This window comes from Strigops habroptila, chromosome 1 (genome assembly GCF_004027225.2).
Source record: "Strigops habroptila isolate Jane chromosome 1, bStrHab1.2.pri, whole genome shotgun sequence".
Lineage (NCBI taxonomy): Eukaryota > Metazoa > Chordata > Aves > Psittaciformes > Psittacidae > Strigops > Strigops habroptila.
In genome coordinates this window covers 123,222,343-123,244,789 of record NC_044277.2, presented here as the reverse complement: position 1 = coordinate 123,244,789, position 22,447 = coordinate 123,222,343, and the positions used below count along the sequence as shown (strand labels likewise).

At 43.6% G+C, this 22,447-nt stretch overlaps 1 protein-coding gene across 1 annotated transcript; it reads left to right on the top strand.

Annotated features, from left to right (window-relative positions):
• Window positions 1–1,024: 1,024 nt before the first annotated feature.
• Window positions 1,025–10,038, top strand: PDK4 (pyruvate dehydrogenase kinase 4). Its single transcript, XM_030498921.1, has 11 exons — window positions 1,025–1,317; window positions 2,018–2,159; window positions 3,184–3,255; window positions 3,840–4,024; window positions 4,430–4,519; window positions 5,038–5,115; window positions 5,736–5,812; window positions 6,528–6,626; window positions 6,914–7,024; window positions 7,751–7,864; window positions 8,897–10,038. The coding sequence occupies exons 1-11, from the start codon at window positions 1,170–1,172 to the stop codon at window positions 9,038–9,040; spliced, it is 1,260 nt and encodes a 419-aa protein (XP_030354781.1). The 5' UTR covers window positions 1,025–1,169; the 3' UTR covers window positions 9,041–10,038.
• Window positions 10,039–22,447: the final 12,409 nt, after the last annotated feature.

Genomic DNA, 22,447 nt, shown 5'->3' with positions numbered 1-22,447 from the left:
CCTTCCTTCCCATGAAAAAAAAAAATATGTATTTGTGTGTGTGTAGAAATATATGCATATAAAAATTGGACTGAGGAGTTGCATGGAAATATTAAGCCTATATTCTTTTGTATTGTTGCTTTATCGCCACATGCTCCTGCTGTTACTGACCAAGATTTGGGATGTCAGGAAGTCCTTTGCTGACAGTAACTCCACTCTTCGATGCATTATGCGCAACCTGCCTTTAGTGAAGGGGACCTGGACTTGGGAAAAGGCCAGTCAGCACCGGAGATCAAAGCTCCCCTCCAGGGAGGAGGAAAGGTGCGCAGGCTTTTCCAGCTCAGCTTGAAAACAAGCTGTTCAGTCAGTCACCTCCTGGGTAGCTGTAGACAGTAAATAAGGGTCACTCAGCGATTTGGGACCAGTGCGTCACCGAAACAGCTGTCTTCAGATCTCCGGTCGCGATTAATCCGGGTCACCAACGACCTACTTGTCAAGCAGCCCGAACCCCGTGGCTGGGATCTAATTTTGCTCCTTTTGCACCTCCACGTACCCTCCGCACCCACCCTGGCCTTTGGGTAACTACACCGCCAGCACCCCTGCACCCCGCGCCATCTTCCCCTTCGGTCAACTCACGGGACCGCAGCGCGCCCCTCAGCGCCGCGCCCGCACCCCTCAGCGCCGGGACCCCCGCCCATTGGCTCCCTCCAGGCTGGGTCCCCCCGAGCAGCCAATGAGGCGCGGGGGGGGAGCGCGGCGCCCTCGGGTCCTGGCAAGCCCGCCCGCCGCTGACATTGCCCGGCCCCTGCCCGGTAAACAAGGTCACCGGGGGCGGCGCCGGGCCCCGCACCGGCTGCCCCGCGGCCTCCCCGGCCTGCTGCCCGCGGGGACGAGGGCACGGCGTGGCGGGGGGGGGGGGAAGCCGCGCCAACAGGTGTCACGAGCTGCCCCGCGTACAGGACGTTCCGTTAGGGGCGGGTGGGCGTGTCCTACCGGATCCCCGCCCCTCGGGGGCTGTAAATAGGGGCGGCACGTGGAGCCGCCCGCCACAGGCGAGGGGACAGCGGGAGAGCGGTTGGAGCTCACCAGGCTGAGCACCCACCCACCGAATAAACACCCAGCGACCGAGCGAGCGGTCGCTTACCGGACACCCACCCACTGACCTGCTGACTGACCCAGCCCCGGGAGCGATGAAGGCCGCCCGGATCGCCCTGCGCACCGCCGTTCCCCTGGCAGGGACCAGCGGTGTCAACAGCAGCCGCGCCGTGCCGCGGGAAGTGGAGCAGTTTTCCCGCTACTCCCCGTCCCCGCTCTCCATCAAGCAGTTGCTGGACTTCGGTGAGAGGCGGGATGAGCCCGGGAGGGTCGGGTCAGGGGCTTGTTACCAGCCCGGCGCCGGGGCGTAGGGAGAGGACCGGCGGGACCGAGGCCCGCTGGGCAGCTGCCGGCCCCGGGGGAGGTGGGAGCGGGGACGGAGGTCGCCTGGGGCACCTGCCGGCCCGTTGCCGGGCTATGGTGAGCTGCGACTGTCAGGGTCAAAGCTGAGGATACGCTAGAGCTCTATTTCGGTGGTGTTAATGGGATGAGGGGGGGCTAAGAGTTCATTAGCTAAGGGATGTTTTCGTGTTCAGCGGTACACGTTATCAGGGAGGGAGGTGTCATTAGTCTTGTCTTGCTGGAGTGAACAAGCTGTACCCAGGTCTGATTACTGCTTTGGCAGCTGTGAAGTCTCTGCTCGTATGACATTTTCAGACGTCACCCTGAAGAAGCCCGTGTTTACAAAGTCTGGAGTGCCTCTTCTAGAGGATTACAGATAACTCCTGTGTCTAAGTGGGAAATGTACACTTCGTGTCTTGCTGTCATGTGAATAACATTCGGCACAAACATAAATGTAGGCTTAGGAGAACTGGCCAATAACAACATGATGATTGCAAAGGAATATAGTCCTGAACTCTGTGGAAAGACAGTGATTTGTAGCTGTATCTGTAAACTTCCTAAACCTTTTTTTAAATTATTATTATTTTGGATTTATTCATAGGCTCAACTAATGGGTGTGAGAGAACTTCTTTCGCATTTTTGCGACAGGAACTTCCCGTGAGGTTTGCAAACATACTGAGAGAAATTGATCTTCTTCCTGATAAATTACAAAGCACTCCATCAGTACAATTAGTAAAAAGCTGGTAAGTAAGAGCTACTTGAATTCAGTGTGTAAAGTAACATAGCTTTGACAATTTTGTTGTCATAGACTTTTTTGAAGAATAGAAGGCAGTAACAAAATACACTAGAGATGCAGTTCCTTCATCCAAGGTGAATTGCAAACTGTTGCATACTGTCCTTTTCTAGTATAGTAAAAACTGAAAGCTAGATTGTTATTTTTAAATAGCTCTTCCTTTTTAAAACTCGTAGTTTGTAATAGCTGGTAGAACAAATCTCCCTTCTTGCCCTCTAAGAAGGGAGAGAAGAAAAGGTGTTCTGTTTTCCCATAGCATTATAGACCCTCAGAGCTACACAAAAATGGGAAAGCAGGCTATGTATATGTTTGGGTCTCTTGCTGATGGAATTAGTAACAGAACTTCCATTCCATAGCATAGTGCCTTGGCCTATGCAGCAAGTGTTTGTAATTCAGTGTGGCTGACAGAGTGTTTGAATCTGATTCAACCTTGCTTTACTGGCACAGGTGCAGCATTTGCAAAGATGGCAATCATAAAGGACAAAAGTATTAGAGTAAGATGTAGAAAACGTTCTTAATCTAGCAAACGCTGTGCCTTTGCAGTATGCATCAAGGCTGTCAGATGTTAGCACAAGAGGCTCAAGTACTTAGTCTGCCAAAGCTGATCAGATCTAGGTAAAAAAAAAAAAAATTGCTTAGGTGGTTTCTGATCCATATTGTCATTTGGATCTTCATTTGAAACCCCTTCTGTCTCAAGAACTGTAAGGGGATCCTACATACCTAAAGTGAGGGTTTATATTCCTGTGAGTGGCAGGCACAAGAAGAGACTTTTGAAACTTCTAGGGTTCAGGCAGTCAAGAAGTGTCCAGCTGTGATTCCATACTTGGATGGAACTTTGATACTTCAAAGATACTTCAAACTTCAAGGTGCCTTGTTAAGAGTAACAGTTTGGAGAAGACAAAAGTCTTTTTCCAGTTCCTAGACTAATAAAAATCAAATTAATAGCATGTATTTCTTGCGTTCTTTTTGAATAGGTACATGCAAAGCCTAAAGGAGCTGGTTGAGTTCCATCACAAAAACCCAGATGACCAAAAAGTCCTATCTGAGTAAGCTTTTCATTTGTTTCTTTGAACTTTTGATCTTGCATTCCACTTTTCACAATGTAGTCAGCTTAGATCTAGACAGCTATCATGACCTGAATTTGATAATCTATCAGGAAGTGCTAGATAGAACAAGCTGGTTTAAATATCTGATCATTTTCAGCAGTATTGTAGATAAGTATGACCCATTGCAGCTTCATTTCAAGGGCATACTGCTCCTTGAACTCTCATGGTGGAGAAATATCAACGAAAGTATCTGATGTCACATCTCTACTTCTTAGCAAGACATCAGCTAGGATTTTATCCCTTCCTCACATTCTCCTCTGCTCAAACTATTATAAATAGTAAACAAGCAGTGAATTTGACAACAGCTAATGAGAACACCTTTTGCATGAAAAATATTAAACTCTTCTGGGTTACGCCAACAAGGAATTTCTTCTAAAATAATGGAAAAAAAAAATAGAGTGTATTTTAATATTAAGATAGTTATGCACTTACCTGTGCTGCTGCTGGATTAGATAATGACATTGTACAAATCTTGCCTCCATGTAGCCATAGAGTAATGTTCTAAAAATATCTCTTTGACCTAGATTTATAGATACATTAATTAGAGTCCGAAACAGACATCATGATGTGGTTCCTACAATGGCACAAGGAGTCATCGAATACAAAGATACTTTTAAGGTCGATCCTGTCACCAATCAAAACATCCAGTATTTTTTGGATCGTTTTTACATGAGCCGTATTTCCACACGGATGCTAATGAACCAACACAGTAAGTAGACATTTTTACCTGAGGAAAGTCTTCACCCTAATGAGAAACATGTTAACATAAACATTTCTTAAAACTGTTGGAGATCTGCTGCAAATGACTTTGTGAGACAATGAAAAGTTAGAAACTAAACCTATGACAAAAGTAATGGGAAAGTCTTTAGTTTAGAAAACAAGTTAATCGTAATGTCTTTTGTGTAATATGTAGGCATCTGGTTCTTTACATATGAAAAGCCTTTAGATGTTGAACTACCGAAAAGCCAACGTAGTTTGCTGGCAGTAGATAGCATTTTTAGCTCACAAAAAACATAAACAACACTCAGTATCTTATGTGATCAGATGTTGTGATCACACTGTATTAGTCTAAGGCTTTTTTTTTATAATACAGTATTGTTTTCATCTCAAACAGCCCTTCTTTTTGATGATAAATCCGGCTCAGGGCACCCAAGGCACATTGGAAGTATTGATCCTTGCTGTGATGTTGTTGAAGTAGTGAATGGTATGTATTCTCAGATCCTTAATATTTCTCTCCATGATCAGTATTTATATATGATTGCAAGCAGTTTAGGTAACCAATATGCATTGTACAGGATGCGGACTGTTTCTTATTGAAACAGCTGAAAGCAGCCTATCAAAACACAAGCTTTTATAGGACAGAATTTAAAATTCAAAGTAGCAGTAAAAAGTGTGTTGGAATAAGGCCTGGCAAGTGACAGGTGAGGTAGGAGTTAGTTATCTGTGGTGTTGAGATCGGCTTTACCTACTGATAGATAACCTATGCATCTGTTACAGAGTTATCGAATTGTACTGAGGATTTGCCCATGCTGCCTATTTCTTCTCAGTTTTTAACGTGTGCGGTGAATGCAATGTTGTCGTTCGAGGCACAGGCTTAGAGGCTGTAACATCTTAGCAGCTAATGCAATTTAAAAAAAAACAACATACCTTGCCATGTATTAAAATGAATTTCCACAGTGTTTGATACTACACTTGACATTTTTATTTAAATAAATATTTCAGATGCTTATGAAAGTGCCAAGATGTTGTGTGACCAGTATTACTTAACATCTCCAGAACTGAAGCTTAATCAAGTGAATGGTAAGATGAGAGCTTTTACATCTGTCCTCCTATCAGTAGCCAAACTGCTGCTTTTGTTCAATCAAAAGGCTTCCATTTTTATACTTACAGTGGAACATCCCAGTTGATCTGTTTTGGGCTAGTTCCTCTTCATTTTCTGTTATAAGCACCCCATTCAATCTCCTGCATTAGAACTCAAATGTAATTGTATCTTAAATACTAGATTTCTTGAGTTAGTATTTATGAATTGGAGAGAAGTAAGACTAGCCTGTACTTAGGAGCTCTGTATCTGGGGTGAGGAAGTTAGGCTACTGACTGAAATGCTGGTTCTCGTCCATCCTGCCTGCATGTGTCTGATCTCAAGTGGTCTGCTTAACCTCTGAAATCCTCTACTTACAAAAAGGAGTTAATACTTGATTCTTTTCAGCTTATTTGAAAAGAAACTGTTATTAAGCAAGTGGCAATTGCAGTCTATACACTGTTATGAGTGCATAAAGTTGTTTGCTCATTTGTGTGGGCAGGGAACAAAATTGAAGTTTATCTTCTTGCTTGTTTTGGTATACAACTTGGATACAAGTTTGGCAAAAAAGAAATATTCCATCACCCTTTTAAATCTTGCTTGTATTTTCCTCTTTCTCTAGGAAAACACCCAGGAGAGCCAATTAACATTGTATATGTTCCATCTCATCTTTTTCACATGCTTTTCGAACTCTTTAAGGTATGTCAGTATAAACTATTTCTTCTTTTAGTAGTCTGAGCTGGAGCATGAATACTTAATCTCTAGCTAGATCTAAATGAAGTAAAGCTTTGCATAGGACAGTGAGGTTTTCTAGAAATATCTTGTTTGGGGAATAACTTTGGCAGTTGAGAAAGAAGTGATTGCAGTTTGTAGGAGAGTATTTAGATGCTTTCATGTGGTGGTAAATGGGACTGGGTAAGGGAGAGACAGTAAAAGTGGGTAATGGAGTTGTGACCACCGCTAGTCACCAGCGTTCAGATATTAAATCTCTAAGTCTGCAGGTATGCCCTCGTGCCTTTTTGGTGGAGTGGGAGATAAATCTTGAAGTAGTGAATGGGCCTGAACTAATGTGGTACCAACATGGGGTGCAGAATTCTGGCAGCCCATAGCAACTTCTGAACTCTGCTCTTCAGAAACCTAGTGACTTTGAAAGATACTATGTTATTTATTTTACATTGGCTGAATTATGTTGGGCAAGATGAGTGTAATCTTCCAGGCATAGAAGAGCCTTGGCTATGCTTAGTTACTTTTAGGTGTGAGACTTCCTCTCTCCTGTTCTGCTAAGTGTGTTCCTTGAAAATTAGGCTCTGATAAGAATTCGGGGTAACTGTTCTCAGCCTATGCATAACAAGGGTATGATGTTTAAGTGCATAGATCCAACACTCTCTGATAATGGTGATCTTCTTCTCCATAGAATTCAATGAGGGCAACTGTTGAATTCCAAGAAAACAGTCCTTCCCTTTCTCCAGTTGAAGTGACAGTTGTTCTAGGACAAGAAGATCTGGCAATTAAGGTATTTTGTTGCCCTACTACAATATGGGTTTAATGTAATCTTTGATTGCATATGCTGCGGCAAATTCTATTAAAAGAATTTCCAGCCTTTGACAACAGATCAAAGACAGTATGCATGAGCATTCTGGCCATAGCCTCCATTTAGTGCAATTAGCTAAATGAAAAATAATATGCTACAAAAACAAATATTTGCTTTTGTTACTATTGGAAAGGTTTGTTCAAATAACAGCATTTTAAATATCATTCTTGGTATGTGATTGTAGTTAACTTTATTCTCTCCTAAATCAGATCTCGGACAGAGGAGGTGGTGTTCCAGTAAGGAAAATTGAGCAGCTGTTTAGCTACATGTATTCCACAGCACCAAGGCCGAGGATGGATGATGGTCGAAATACCCCTCTTGTAAGATATTTTCAATACTCATGTTGCTAATAAGGTTGTTAAGTGTTGGACAGACTGGTAGGTTAATGGATAATGAAACACTATGTCCACCCTACTGCTTTCTGGGATATGCAAAGGTTAATGTGCCTCATAAATATGAGTTAATGCTTTCTGAAACAGGTTTTTAATATCTAGCTTGGTGGACAAAAATGTGCTTTTAAAGGTATAAACAAAGAAGAACATTCCAACCTGAGTCTAACCCTGTTCTTTCATTATACTCCAGTGACAATTTATTTGGTCTTCACTACCACTTGCTCCTTGAGCTTATAATAAGTTATGCTAGCTTTATGGAGGCCAGCACAACTGGAATAGGCTTAGACTGTTGTTTTTCTGATTACCAAAAGGAGTTTGCTACTGGTAATCTGTATTAGCAAAACCGGGGGAGGGATAATACAGAAATGTAATGTGCAAAAGTAGGACATGTAGATAAACCCTTCCTGTTTCGTGGAGATTTGTTGGGGCCTTTTGGTTGATTTTGTTTGAGGCTGGGTTTTTTTCTTGTGGTTTTGGTTTTTTTTAATGGTCAGTTTTAATATTCTGTATGAAATTGATTAAATACTTCTTTCTTCTTTTAAGAGGAAATAAAAAGGACTTTGTAACAGTTTAAAATCTCTGAACATTTTCCAGCTGTTTAAATCATAAGAGCTATTAAAAATAAATTAATTCTGTCTTGTACTTTATTTTTAGGCTGGCTTTGGGTATGGCTTGCCAATTTCTCGTCTGTATGCTAAATACTTTCAAGGAGATCTAAATCTCTACTCAATATGTGGTTATGGAACAGATGCTATTATCTACTTGAAGGTATGTGTTCAATTTGGTTAAATAAACAATAAATACCATTAATGCAATGAGGTAACTGTTCAGTATCATTTTGAGATAAACAAATTCTCTGCTCATGAGTAGAAAAGTTCTCATTTTTATTAAGCAATGCCAGTGTACAGCAGTGTAACTGCTGTGTAGAATTAAGGAGGTCACTTGGCTTTAACTAGTCTACTTGCAAAACTACTAGTGAGAGCCCCCTTAGTTTTCAGATTGTATTCCATGAACCAGTAGATAACAAATCTTAATACAGATTACTGGGGAAAAAGTAAAGTAACAAAGGTGTGAGCAACAGATCTGGTTTCTTTACTGCTGTTTCTTTATATGGACTTTGTGGTTGTCAGAGTAAACTAATCCTTAAGGAGTCTAATACCTGCTCCTATTCAACATCTGCCATACAGCCCATACATGGGATTCAGGTGTCAGTAATCTTAAATACCTGGCATGTAACATGCAGTGCTGCCTTTATAAGTAATCTGGAAAAAATGACTACATATTCTTTTCAACTCTCTGTGCTTACTCATGGGGAAAAACGTGCTTTGAATTTCTTCTAGCAAACAAAAAACATGGTTCCAAACACCTTGAAGCAGTGCAAAAGGAAGAGACAGTTCAGCTAGATACCTGTTACATTTCTATGTAAGAGTTTCCGAATAGAATATGATATTTTTTTAGCTCTAAAATATGGAAGTAGGGAAGAAACATATTTTAAAGTTTCTCTGGAATTTTGTAAATCAAAGATCTTTTCCTCGTCTTTCAGGACTATCTTGAAAACACGTTATGGGGAAACTCTTAAGACCTATAAATATGATTTGATGTTACTGCATTTGTCCTTATTGGAAGCAAACATAGATACTGAAACACAAACTACTGCATCTATTGTAGAAACATTTGTGTAAATAAGTTTGTTTTGTAGTGTCACTGGCTTAACACTTGAAACGTAAGTGCATGAATTTTTACAAAGTGGCACTATTGAGAGGTAGAAACCAAGTAACTTTTTTCCTTCTTGATTTTTAGGCCCTATCAACAGAATCAATAGAAAAACTCCCAGTTTTTAACAAATCATCTTCGAAGCGTTACCAGGCTACCTCAGAGGCGGATGACTGGTGTGTCCCAAGTAAAGACCCAAAGAATTTATCAAAACAGAGTGCAACTGTCTGAAAAGAAGTTGGTATCCAGGCACCCAAAGGGATCAAGCTGGCTTCTCAAAAAAGACTAGCGTTTGGAAGTATTCATCTACCTCCAAACAAGCAAATTCTTCAGTTTTAGGACTGGCAGAAGATAAAGAAGATAAGGCAGTTACAGCCTAGGCTGTATGCACTGAATGTGAAATCTTGCTGCAGCCTTCAGGATGAGGAAAATAGAAGCATGTGTCTTTAAAGAAGATACGTGTATAGAGGAAAAACAGACTGTATTTTTTCCTATGATCAAAGACTTGATGTGGTAGAGGTGTGCAATTTTTAAGTCCTCTTTAATGCTTGAATACTGATAAATGTCAGTTATGCTGGTGTATATTTTTCTCCTAGAATAGTTACCAGCAGCTCATCTTATTACGGAACTTCTCAGGTAAACACCACCTATGCTTTAAAGCTGTATTTATAACGTTTGGAAAGGCAAAGATCCACTTAACATGGCAGTCTTGTAGCAAGGTACAAACAGCATTCAAATACAGCCTGCCTGGAAGGGAGGGAGTCCTGTGTGGGGAGGGAGGAAGTGTTTTCCATGTAGAATGAAATCCTGTTTTTTAAAAAACAAACAAACATAATAGTTCTCAAGTGATACCTTGCTCTGAGAGTTACATCACCAGATGTTTCTTTTATGTTAAGCTGTTCATGGAAAACTAGCCATGTAAGCCTCATATGCATAAGGTAATGAAGAAGGAAATCAGTATAGTTTCGAAAGATACCAGGAAGGAATGGAAAGCTACTCAGTTATAGCAGCTGTAAGGTTAGGCTACATCAGAAAGCATATGCCAAGTAAGTCACGATTTTCCAAGAACTGAAGCTAGGCATGCAAGTTGAATGGAAAGGTTTTGGTGATCTGTATTATGGAAGCATGATGTGGGAAATGGCATGTTTAAAACATGGTCTTGTGGTTCCTTTTTGTCTTGCTGTTAGAAGTTCAGTGGCTCAGGACACTAAACCAAAATCTGCCTGTTGTATTTGTGGTCCAATACAAACTTGACACTAACTCAAAGAAGTACATGGGGCTTCTACATCCTGAAAGCTGCAAGGAGTGCTGAAGGTTTGTTTGAAAGATTTTCAGGATGGGTACTGTCAAACTAGAATTCTATTCTAAGAATTGTTCATTGCAGTAGAAAGAGCTTAGGAAAGAGAAATTTCGAAAGATGAACAGCACTGAAAACAACAGAATAACTCTCATGAACAGTGAAACAATGGGGAATTGTCACACGAACAGTGCCAGTGGGAGAGAGCTGTTGGGGAAATACTCCATTCTCAATAAGCTGCTGCATTTCCCATCTTCTTTGTGCATTTTCTCCCTTGTAAGCAAGGTAAACTTAACAACAGAAGTTAAACTATTGGACATTGTCAAACTGGCCAGTCAAAGTTCATCAGGGCTGTATAATACTACTTGAATTTTTTTTTTACTGATTAGCTTATTATCTTAAGTGAGTATGATCCTTTGCAAGAAGCTGCAAGTACAGTATTTAAAGCATCCTGTTCGCTCAGGTGACAGTTTTCTAAAACAGATTTGTATTTGTTGGAGAGAAAGCCACTCCATACTCTATTTACTGTGAATACCAAATATTTTTAAAAGGAATGTTAAAGATTACATTTAGAAGTATTGGTGATAACTACTGAGTGTAATGACTTCAGTACTGCATCAAGGCTGTTTTTATCCCAGGGAATAAGCTGCAGTCAGCAAAAATCACCAGATCATTTCTGAGCTCAGCTCAGTGTATGAAATGGATGATAAAAATGAAATACCTTTGTCTAGAATATAGGGGTGCGAAAAAGCTGCCTTAACTGCCATAGTATACCTGAGTATTTTTATCGGATACAAGGTCACAAAAATATACCTAGGTAGTCATTGTTCTCAAGTAAACACAAATTACACCTGTCTGCACCCTGTAATGCTTGAACATGAGTTGTGATCTTATGGTATACTGTCTGTCTGTAGCATAGCTGCAGCTACTCCAGGTAGGTGCTGTAACATCTGTTTCAAAGCAGCTGAGGCACATGGGTGCTGTAAACACATCTGTAATGTTGCTTGTGGAGAAGCTGCAGAAGACAGTCACAGTGCAGACAGAGGTGTGTATAGCACTTAAGAAACTCACATGGACTCTCTGTGGTATTAAAAATTTCTTAAGGGCTACCTACCTAAATAATACAGCATCTTTTTCAGCATTTACTGAATTTTTATTCCTGAAAGTAGAGCTGTAGCTTTAAGCCTTTTACTTGGATGTAGATGTTGAAATAATTTTATAATAAAATCTTCTAAATGGTTGTCTGTCTGTATTTTCTTCTCACAAACGTAGTGCAAGCAAGTGCCTTTTTTATTTTAAGCCTTAACATGTAAGAGTTAAGCAAATCGACTTTTATACTGTGTCAATAGGTGTAGCAGGAGAAACACTGAAACAAAGGTCTGCTTGTGCTTAGTGTTGCATCTGTTGAGTTTACACAGTGATTAAAATCAGTGCACCACCTCACACATGACCTTATTCTTTCTAATGAGGATAACATTGATCATCAGAGATGAGAATCCATCAGTGCACATTCTGCCCTCTAAAATACCTTTTGTTGTTGTTCAGCTGTGAAGAACATGAAAAATCACCACTGGTTTTTTGTTTTATATAACAAAGGGCACCCATCGTCAAGTCTATATTTAAATCTTTTCACAGCCTAGATGAAAGCCTCTCATCCAGCTCTGAAGCAGTGGGACAACTGGCTTTTAACAGCTGATGTGTCAGAGAATGGCAGTTACCAGATGGAACAGACTGTGCCATCATAAAACAGTTCTGTACAAGTGGTGCTTTATCAGATGTGTGTTTGCCTGGGAATGTCCTGTATCAACCATAATTTTAAGATGACAGAATAACTGTAAAACTGGGTGTAGGTACTTTACCTGAAAGAGGAGAGGTAAAAACCAGCCAGACTGGGTGGCAGTAATCTACAAGTGACAGCCTCATGTACTGAGTTTCTTAACAATGTTTTTTCACCTGTATGGACAGGGGAGTGAATAGGATGGGGTAAACTTTAAGTGTTTTGCAATTATAGAAATGTACTACTCTGACATACAGATGTATGTCAGGTGTGTTGAGAGAAACAACCCAGGGCTAAAGTATACCAGGCATTTTAGCAAGCTACTGCAGAAAACAAAACCAACAACGAAGCCACCCATTGTGTTTTCCCCATCTACCTTTACTGTCCTGCAGACCCTAGAGACAGGACTAGCACATTTCCCCTCAGGTTTTTCCAAGCAGAAATATACACATGCATTCTATACCTCACCCACAGCATGCTTGAGAGACATACATGCTGCACAGGTGCAGCAGGGATGTACCCAACTTGCTGTGATGCCCCATGTCAACACTTGGCCCCAGCAGGCAATGTGTGGTCTCTCCACAGCACGATGGTCGCAGGCCATCAGTTCCAGCCAAGCTGCTGCAGGTCAGAAGTTGAAATGATCTTTTTTTTACCTCAGCAAATGACAGAGGCCATGCGCCCAGCTCCTGATTCAGCAAAGCACCGGAGGTGCGGGGCTGGCCGGCTTCTAGCACATCAGGGGTTCACTGAAATCAGCAAGTTTACTCGTGGCTAAAAGGTATTCTGGTTTCATAGGAGATAAGCAGATGTTGCTTCCCCCCACCCCGCCTCAATCAGGACCTTACAAAGCCAGGTTCCTGATGTCAACAGAAACCATGCCAAAGCACCCTACGTTTTCTCTTCCAGATCATTAGCTAAAACACGTACACTGATTTCGTTACTGCTGCCTTGGGCACACATCCAGATTAATGTCCCTGGAGCCTTGATACACAGTTGTTCATTATGGTCTTTTTCCTATCGCTTAACCAAGCTTTCAAGTCCACCAGACTTTGCCCTTAGCGTGTAATAATGTCCTTCCCAGAGCATTATTACAAAACAAGATTTGCTGCCTTTCGTAAGAAACGCTACCGGACTGGGAAAATAGCATTTTGTTGGGGTTTTGTTTGTTGGGGTTGTTCTTCCTTTATGGCAGTGATGATGACTTGAGAGAATCAGGTTATAACACCCAAGAATTGTCTGCCCTTAAATTCTTGGGCAGTGTGGGCAAATGGAAGGTAGAACTTGGAGTTTCAGATGCTAATTTGGAGGGTGGGGATGGTGAAGAGGAAGGGGCACACTTCTGGGTTAACATCTTCAGTTTTGCATTCCCCAAAAGCTGAGAACATAATTTGAGATGAGTATATATTGATCCTGTATTACAGGCCCTACGGTGGCATTGCACATCTGTGCTGGGATGCACATTCAAGACATAATGACTGAGTCAGTACCTGGCATGATGCTGCTCCTCCTTGCAAAGGAGCCAACAAAGAGAAAGCAGGACATCCCAGCAGGCAGCTTCAGTCAGTGCTGCTTCTCTCCACTCACCTCATAGGGAGGAAAGGGCAGAAAATCCTCATGGGCAGTCTCAATTCTCCCCTGCAATCCTGAATGCTGGCTGGCGCAGCAAGAGGCTGGAACACAGTCCTGGGTCTTCAGGATATTCTGAGGCCTCTTAATGATGTAATATTTTTAATAGAAGTAGAAAAATATGTATGTGGTATCAGGAGCTGCTCCTCACCAAGTCTCCTCAATATTCCTTCTGCAGCTATGAAAGATCCAAAACAGAGGGCAACAAATTGGCCCACATAATTAGCACAGATTTTCCTGTGTCACTCCCTTGCTTTGCAGTGCCTTGCAAGAAGAGGCAAGAAAAGAAAGGACTACCTGACTCCCTGCTGCATGAGAGGCCTCAAAGGATGAGCCTTATGCTGCCTTCCTGGAGTCATGTCTAGTTGAAAAACTGGACAGACTAGGGATGCGGGAAATATATCAAGAGGAGTGACCACCATTCCTACCATTTGGGGCTGCAGAGCATCCTCCTGGAAGGTGACAGTGTTTCTATTTTAGGATGGCCGTACTTTAAGTTACACTAATATGATACATAGAGAACCCTGACAGGCTCAAATAAGAAAATCAAGAGAAAAAAAAAAAAAAGACAATTCTTTTCATTGTTGTTTATAGCTTGGGCTTTATGTACTACACGGCATCAGGGGACTTGGCCTGAAAACCAAGAACCTTGGCATGAGGTTTGGCACACCAGTTGCAACATCTTATCATGACACTATGTATGTGTCTGTATGTATGTGCTGAGGTGCGAGTTGGCTATCTAAACACCCCCTCTCATGACCAGAGTCAGACACCTGGATATCTAGAGGGCCCCAGAAAGCTGCCAGCCCTTCCTGAAGCAGGTACCTACCTCTGGCAAGCGGAATAGCTCTTCTGTCCTCAATGGCAGAGATCAACTGACTATAATGGGACCCCAGAAACTTGAGGCACAGGCAGGCACCTGCATTTAGATGTCTTTAGCTGTGAGCTGGCTCTCAGCTAATTCAGCTACTTAAAAATAGACCCCCAAGGCTATATAATGAACCCTGGAGTACTCTGTCTGTCTCTCATCTGTCACTCCAGAAGACCAGAGGTCTTCCACAGGTCCTTTGTCAGGTCTGCCAGTCCCATGCAAATACTTGGAAGGACACTCTTGGCTTTCTCAAGTATATCAGTGAACATTTATGTTTAGGTAAATGTCTCAAGTCCCCTTACTAGTTCTGGGTGCTTGTGGAAGGCTGGGAATACAGCGCCCAAAACGACATCACTGCAGTGTCATTGCTGGCCAGGTGGATAGCTAATGGAATTTATCCTGCAGAAAATGCCAGTGGGATTACTGCAGATGGACCCTGCTGGCTGCTAGCACAAGCTGTGTCAGCCTGGAGCTGCCTCTGGGAAGCTAGTAACCAGTGGCTGCATTTCCCAGCATTGCAGATCTGTCTGGCTTTAGGTCTGACCATGGTGCAACGGGACTGCAGGAGACAGCGTGAGGTTCATCCCTTGGGGCTCTGCACCCCCCAGGGCAACAGTGCTGCCCGAGAGCTCTGAGCCACACTTACTCCACTTGGGACATCCAAATATCAATTACTGGGTAGACCTTTTACAGAAAATTAGGAGCTATCTCTAACTGATGCTGACTGTTAAATACCATGAGGCATACCAACAAATCAGATGCATGGAAAGCTCTTTCCTGAGTGTTTGTTCTTATGAGTGGTTTTCTCTTCCTAGCAGCTTTACCATCCACAACACTCCTGGTTGATTTTTAACAAATTAACTGAGAAACAGGGTGGAATACCTGGCAGGGATACTTGGCTTTCCTCCAATCACTGTAGTGTGCAGCATGATCAGTAACGTGCATTGCAAAGGGTATTGGTGACTCAGAGTCACTCCCCTGCTTACAAAGGGTATTACTGGAGGAATTCAACCTTCATGCAGGGGTGGATAAGATGGTTTATACCACTCTAGGTATTTACAGGTATGTGTCATTGCTTAACAGACGATAGGAAGCCTGTTTGCTCAGGCATAAAACTTTATTTGTGTTGACACAGAAGCCCTTGTTTGTGCTTAGTTAGGGCCTGTTATAAAACCCTCTGAACCACTGGACAACTTTCCCTTGCTTCTAATCAGCTTTGCCTCAGGTTTTACATAAATACACAATGAAGAAAGCTTCATTCAAACTCTGACCAGGGACACTCTTACGTTTTTATTATTCATGTTATTTGTGGGGCTGATTCAAATCTCTTCATCTGCTTTGCCTTCATGGCCTTGCCGTCCTGTTCCTCTGTTCTTCCTACTCCTGCTGCTGGTGCCAGGCTGTGCCCACTCTGAGCATATCTTCTGTAGCTGAAGGATAGGGACAGTGCTTTGGAGGCATGTCACATCTCCAAAAGCTTTTGATGATTTTTCAAGGCCACTGGATGATCAGTTCACTTGAAAGGGAAAAAAAAAATCATAGCACCTTCTGCATATTCCCAGGCTTCTGCCTTTTGAACAGCCACATCCATGTCAGAACAGATGGAAAAAATGGCAAAACTATTCACTGGAGTGCCATAAATTGACGCAGGCAGACCTTGAGAATTGTATTACAGAGATTAGTATTCATGGCTGACTGAAAAAGATGTTTTCATCCTTCTCCAAACAGTTGTCCTTGTCTTCTCCTTTGCTCTGCAGCAGAATGATATTCTCCACCTGTGAGTATTGATGTTTTGGGAGACTATGTGTCTTGACTTTAAATCTGCACTATTGCAATCAAACCAAATAGCGACAAACTGCAGATCCTCCCATGTCTTCTCAGGAATGAACATACCCACTGCTATAGGAAATTAGAGTTTTGGGGGAGAAGGTCTGTCCTCAACAGCACACTCCTTTGGAGGGGACTGTTTCATTTCAGAAGAGCAGAAAGAAGATTCCAGCAAAGCTGTTGACAATTAAACGCTAAAATAAATGCTTTTCACAATTTATTTAAAGTATCTTAACACTGGAAGGTTTGGTGGCTTTTTAAATGTAAACATGTCTATCAGAACAGCAGTATGTTGGTGTGCATTATGTTAAGCTTTCACCTTTTTTTTTTTTAAATAATAGATTCAGAAGTTGTTCTCATTTTTATAGAGTATGGGTATGGAATACATAATATAGGTAATGGATCAATAGGTTGTCTAGAAGCATGTCTGAGAACTGCTGATGCAAGTCACTGTTCTGTAACATGCTTCTAATATATGCTAACACTTTATTTTCTTTTTCAAGCAATAGAAAATATATGTAATATAATGTGGGATCAACATAGCACCCAGTGTAAATGATAAATATTAGAGTAGTTATAATTCATTTTCAGACCTCATACCATGTCCACTGAAATCTGTGACCAGCTTCCCATTGACACAAGTGACCTGTGGACAAAGCTAAAATGGTTTGAGCTGCTGATCCGTACAGAAGACACATACCTGAAAGTCTCTAGAAGACAACAAGCAAACTACTTTTTAACTCCTTCAGAGTGCAAGACCAAACAAGAGGTGGCCTCACTGTGCTACCCACCATGCAGCCTGCAAGATAGCATGCATTGTGCTGGAGGAATTTATGACCAAGTGACGCAGCTGGGGAAGAAGAGGAGTATGTGGCATACATTTAGATATTCAAGATACATTGAACAGAAATGTGTATATGCACATATGGCAAATTTAAAGGTACTGAACTGGCTGACAGCCCTTGCTTCAGCCCCATTCAATGCAGTGCAACCCTTATACTGGAAAACTTTGAGCTCCAAACACCCCAGACCAGAGGAGGGTCAGCTCTCAGGCTTTCTGTTCAAGCCAGGTGAGACCAAAAGCCGAGGTTCACGCTGGGGAATGGTGGTGCAGAGATGCCGTTGTCTCTGTGGTGTAGTTGTGTCCCTGCTCAGCAAAGCGGGCAGTTTGTCCTTGTGTCCCTGGCCACCAAGAGTGCGTCTGGGATAAAGGGGCTTTGCTCACACTGGAGACAGAAGGACAGGACTCTTCTAACAGCTCACAACAGTGACCAGCCACAGCTTGTGCTCATTTCACACAGCTGAGGCTGTTTTAAAAACAGGATTAAGAGTGTCCAAACTCTGAACAATATGAGGGCCTGCTTCAATACGGCTGGAAGATTATTCCAGCTGTTTGGGGCTGGGAGCCTAAGAAAGAGAAACTTGCCTCCCATAGTCAGTGGAGTTCCAGACACTTGGATGCGAACAGCTTGGTTTAAGCAGAGGGCAGACAGGCAGCTAATGCTACATAAAAGGACACAAAACAACGTTGTAAATAAGGAGTGAATGATTATAAACCTTAAAAATACCCTTCAGGAAACACGCGGCTGCTGCTCAGTTGCTAGCTGCTGGCTCTTTTGTTCCCATTACAGCTTCTCAGCCTTTTTTTTTATCTTTTTGTTGTAAGGACAAACACTGTCTAAGTATCCAGCACGGCCTCCTCCAGTCGGAGCAGGGGGCTGCAGGAAGCAGCGGTGTATCTTCGCATTGTTCTGGCAGCCTCTGGAGCGAGAGGCAGGGAGCCATGAGGACAGCGTGTTCCCCGCCAACTGCACCGGGAGCTTAAAAACATGTTTGTGTCGAGTCAGCAAGAGCTGCGAGGCAGGTCACGCCACTGCTCTCCCTCCCTTTCAAGGCTGCTGGAAGGAGCAGCGTCAAAGTTCAAGCCCACATTGGAGTGTGTTCCAGGCGCTGCTGGAGTCTGCTCCTGCCTGCCCGGAGCCACTCACCTCCCAACGCACCAATGCACCCATGTCACCCGAAAATGAAGGGGAGCCAGGGCTGCCTCTCTGCCCTTCTCCCTGCCCTGCGTTGGAAAGGGCAGCTCTCCCTGCGCTTGAGAAGGTGCCAGGCACCGGGCAGGACTTGGTGCCATTTAATAGCAAACCCTCCCACACTCAGAGCACAGCTGGGAGACAGCAGATAGTGTGTCCCAGTCCACTGAAAAAGGAGTTCCCTCCTTGATTGTCTCCAGACAGGATGCACCCTCTGCAAAGGTCTTGAGAGGATGGCCAAGGGACAAGGTTGTTAAGAGGACGCTGAATGCATAGTTCAGGTATGCCCCTGAAGGACAGAGATGAATGGGTGCTGCATGAGGTGCCCAGCAAGAGGCGACCACGATGGTCATAGTGCAGCATGCCAGGTACCAGTGGAGTTTCAACCAGCTGGAGAAAAACGTAGGAGAATTGGGTTACAGAGGAGCCCAGCTCCCCACAGCCATGTTAGGGTGTCTCAGCCATCTTCATCCAAAGCTTGCTAATGCTATATGTCCGCCTGCGGTGGGGGTGTGTACTTGCCTGTTTGTTTGCCTGTTGTTAAGGTCCCTCTGAGAGTCCTCAGCTGCTCCTGAGGACAAGTGCAGGAGATAATGGTTGGGTTTGCAGTCTGAACTTGCAGTCACTGTGGTGGGAAGCTGCTCTCCATGGAGGGACTGCTATGCTGGTGGCTTAGGAGTCCTTCATGGCAGGGACAGGCCTTTGGGTGTGCCCGGGGGTGAAGAGCACACAGAATTATTGACTGTGACTGTGAGAGTCTTGTGTTCAAAAGAACAATTGTCGCCTTCAAGTTCACATCCCTCAAAATGCTGATTCTCATTGTTAAATAAATGAAGTTTAATCTGTTCGGTTTACATTGTATTTGGTTTTTTCTTTTTCTAGTTTGCTGTTGGACTTCACCTCCAGATGTGTATGACCACTCTTCCAGGTTTATTGAGACACTCAGTTTTCACCATGTGAAAATCTTTGCTATCACTTCTAATTCTAATGCCAATTTTCTTTCTCCCTCAGTTCTTAACCACCACTGCTCAGACCAGCTGAGCTCCTACATCTTCCCTGCACAGATCCTGCCATATCTGCCCATTTCCACCCACCCAGGCTGCACTGGTTCGTCCAGGGCAGGGTGCAACCACCTCTCTAGCAGCACAAAACAAAGCTGCCAGAGATAAATGGCTTTGTAGACAGGGCCTTCGCTGATAAACCTCAGATATTTAGAGGGTTCTTGTGCCAATAGGAGCCAAGGTTGCTGGTTTGTACTTCCTCCCACACCACTGGTGGATGCAGAATTTGATTTCAGGGGGAGCTGGCAGGGCAAGGCATGTCTCCCATGTTTCTGATTGCAGGGTAGAAACCTCCCATGTGCTGGCAGATGAAACGTGTGAGCACAGCTCGCTTCAGCTGGCACTCAGCAAGGCAAGGCACACTGCCTGCCCCTCACCAGATCCATCCAGCATTTGGGTTTCATCCACCCACCATGTGAATGAGGGACATTTGGCTGAAGGCTTTGTTTCAGCAGGTAGATGGGTTGCTGCAGGTTGGAAAATCCAGAAGTGGTGAGTGTGGCACACACCCACAGAACCGCAGGGGAGCAGAAAGGGGTAGTGGCTCCTCCACCCTTGCTAAAAAAGGGTGCTGTGGCAGCAGTGGCACCATGCCACATGCCAGAGGCTACACAGCCAGGGAGGGAAGGACACACTGCTCTCATGCATCCATATCCTCAGGATAATCCAGCCGCTCAGCATTACACAGCTCCGAGCACTGCCACTGGCACTTGTCACCCTCCACTCCACTCCACCCACCCTCCCAAGGCTGGGCAGCTCGGTGCTGGAGCACATCCAGAGAAACATAAAAATCATATGCAAATATTATTCTAAACAACAGGACTGGGAAGAACTAAAAGTTCCTGTGTTAAACCCTCCAGATTATTGCTAAATTAATCCAGCAAAAATAGTAAGGCAACTGGGTCTCAGTTTTAGACTGGAATGCTGCTAGATGATCTTTAAGGTCCCTTCCAACTCTAACCATTCAATGATTCTAGGATTCTAGGATATTCTGCAGGTCACACCAGGCTCAATTGCATTAGAGACCTTTAAGATCAGGGCAATGCTGTGGTACATATTGTACACCATCTACCAGCTGCAAATTACACCATCAGTGTATTGACATATAAAAACCCAAATGTTACATATAAAAATGAATTATTTCTTTTATTTCCAGCTGGTCAAAACTCCTTCAGTTGAGAAGAGTTTGTCTTTGTTCATGTCTTGTTGCTCTTGTGTGTGCAGCCTTCCAGTACCTAAAGGGGGCCTACAAGAAATTTGGAGAGGAACTGTTTACAAGAACAAGTAGTGACAGGACAAGGGGAAATGGCTTTAAACTGACAGAGAGTGGTGAAGTATTAGGAAAAAAGTTCATCGCTATGAGGGTGGTGAGGCACTGGCACAGGTTGCCCAGAGAAGCTGTGGCTGCCCCATCCCTGGCAGTGTTCAAGGCCAGGTTGGACGGAGGTTTGAACAACCTCCTGTAGTAGAAGGTGTCCCTGCCCGTGGCAGGGGGGGTGGAACTAGGTGATCTTTAAGGTTCCAAACAAAAGCTACCAAAAACTGCTATAAGGTGGGAAAGAAAGGAAAGAAAGGAAAGAAAGAGAGAAAGGGAGAAATAAAGAGAGGAAGGAAGGGAGGAAGGGAGGAAGGGAGGAAGGGAGGAAGGGAGGAAGGGAGGAAGGGAGGAAGGAAGGAAGGAAGGAAGGAAGGAAGGAAGGAAGGAAGGAAGGAAGGAAGGAAGGAAGGAAGGAAGGAAGGAAGGAAGGAAGGAAGGAAGGAAGGAAGGAAGGAAGGAAGGAAGGAAGGAAGGAAGGAAGGAAGGAAGGAAGGAAGGAAGGAAGGAAGGAAGGAAGGAAGGAAGGAAGGAATCAGTGAAATTCTGTGTCTTTATGGTGGAAGGAAGGGCAGGGCTGTGGGAGAAATGGGCCGAGATGACAGACTGGGGTCCAGATTTCCGCAAAGGTGTAGTTCAGAGCTGCTGACGCCAAGAATATGCTCACCACAGACAAGAGGCAGACAGCATGCCCTTGAGTTCAGGGCAGCCGTGCACCTTTTCCCCAGCAGTGAACTTGGAAACAGCAGGATAAACTCACAGAAGGGTTGGCTCAGCTTTGGGAGGTAGATACAATTCAGCGGACTTGGCTGCAACTGGGTCTTTATGGACAGTTTTACTCTGCATGGATGTTAAAATACCTGTATTACTTTATGTCATGAAATGGCTTTGCCCTGACCGCAGTGATGTCTCTTCGTCTGTGCTCTCCAGCGTGCTGTGTACCTGCAGTCAGCCCAGGCACTGCCCTGCCCTTCAGCAATGCCTGCTTTTTTGTACAGCGTGAACCAATGCCCATATATTTATAGGGCACACAATTCTGTCCCCTCCTTTATAGCATGTTATTATGAAGTAGACTGCCTGTATTGCTGCTCTTTTGTTCCTGCACCTTTTTCCTCAAAACTTAGTAGTTAGTCTCAGACCAACTAGTCATTTTTATAGGGTTATCAGGAAAGGGTAAAGATCCCTATCTTGACCAGAATTGTATGGATTCAACCCCCTTCCCTCCCACAAATAGCCAGCAAGCTTATGGCTATACCAAGGCAGTGCAACTCCCCACTGACAGTTACTACTGACATAATCTAACTCAGTGCTAATTGCAGTACCAATAACCTTAGCTGCCATATCAATTGCACTGTTACAAGGCTAAAATGAGGCATGATTCTAGCACTAGGCAAAAGGGTGATGCCAGCATCCCTAGCTAGCCCCATCTTGAAAGAACAGAACTGAACAGTTCATCAGTGGTGTAAAAATCATCACATGCCCTGTTGCCCTTGTTTCAAGCACCTTCATTGTTATGTAGCAGCACTCTGTAGGGTGCCTGTGCAAGGTAGAGGACAACATGCAGCTGCCACTTGCTAAGAAAATGTTAACCGTACTAAAATCAAACATGTCATTGGAATGCGTAATACCCATTGTCACCTTTCCACTTTGTGTCTTATGAAGCTTAGGATGCATTTGGAGAAATAGTCAGAAACAAATTTCTGAGCAGCCGACCAATTTCACCTGACAGTTGCTGTATATAGCAATCTTTTCTGACCCACTCGTCTGCTGTACCAGAGGTCCCTGCCGTTCTACAAATAGAGACTGTGGTAGATCTTTCCACTACTTT

Coding starts and splice junctions, on each gene's coding strand:
- PDK4 (XM_030498921.1), top strand. CDS start 1,170: ATGAAGGCCGCCCGGATCGCCCTGCGCACCGCCGTTCCCCTGGCAGGG. Junction 5,116..5,735: donor GAAGCTTAATCAAGTGAATG/GTAAGATGAGAG, acceptor CTCTTTCTCTAG/GAAAACACCCAGGAGAGCCA. Junction 7,865..8,896: donor ATGCTATTATCTACTTGAAG/GTATGTGTTCAA, acceptor CTTGATTTTTAG/GCCCTATCAACAGAATCAAT.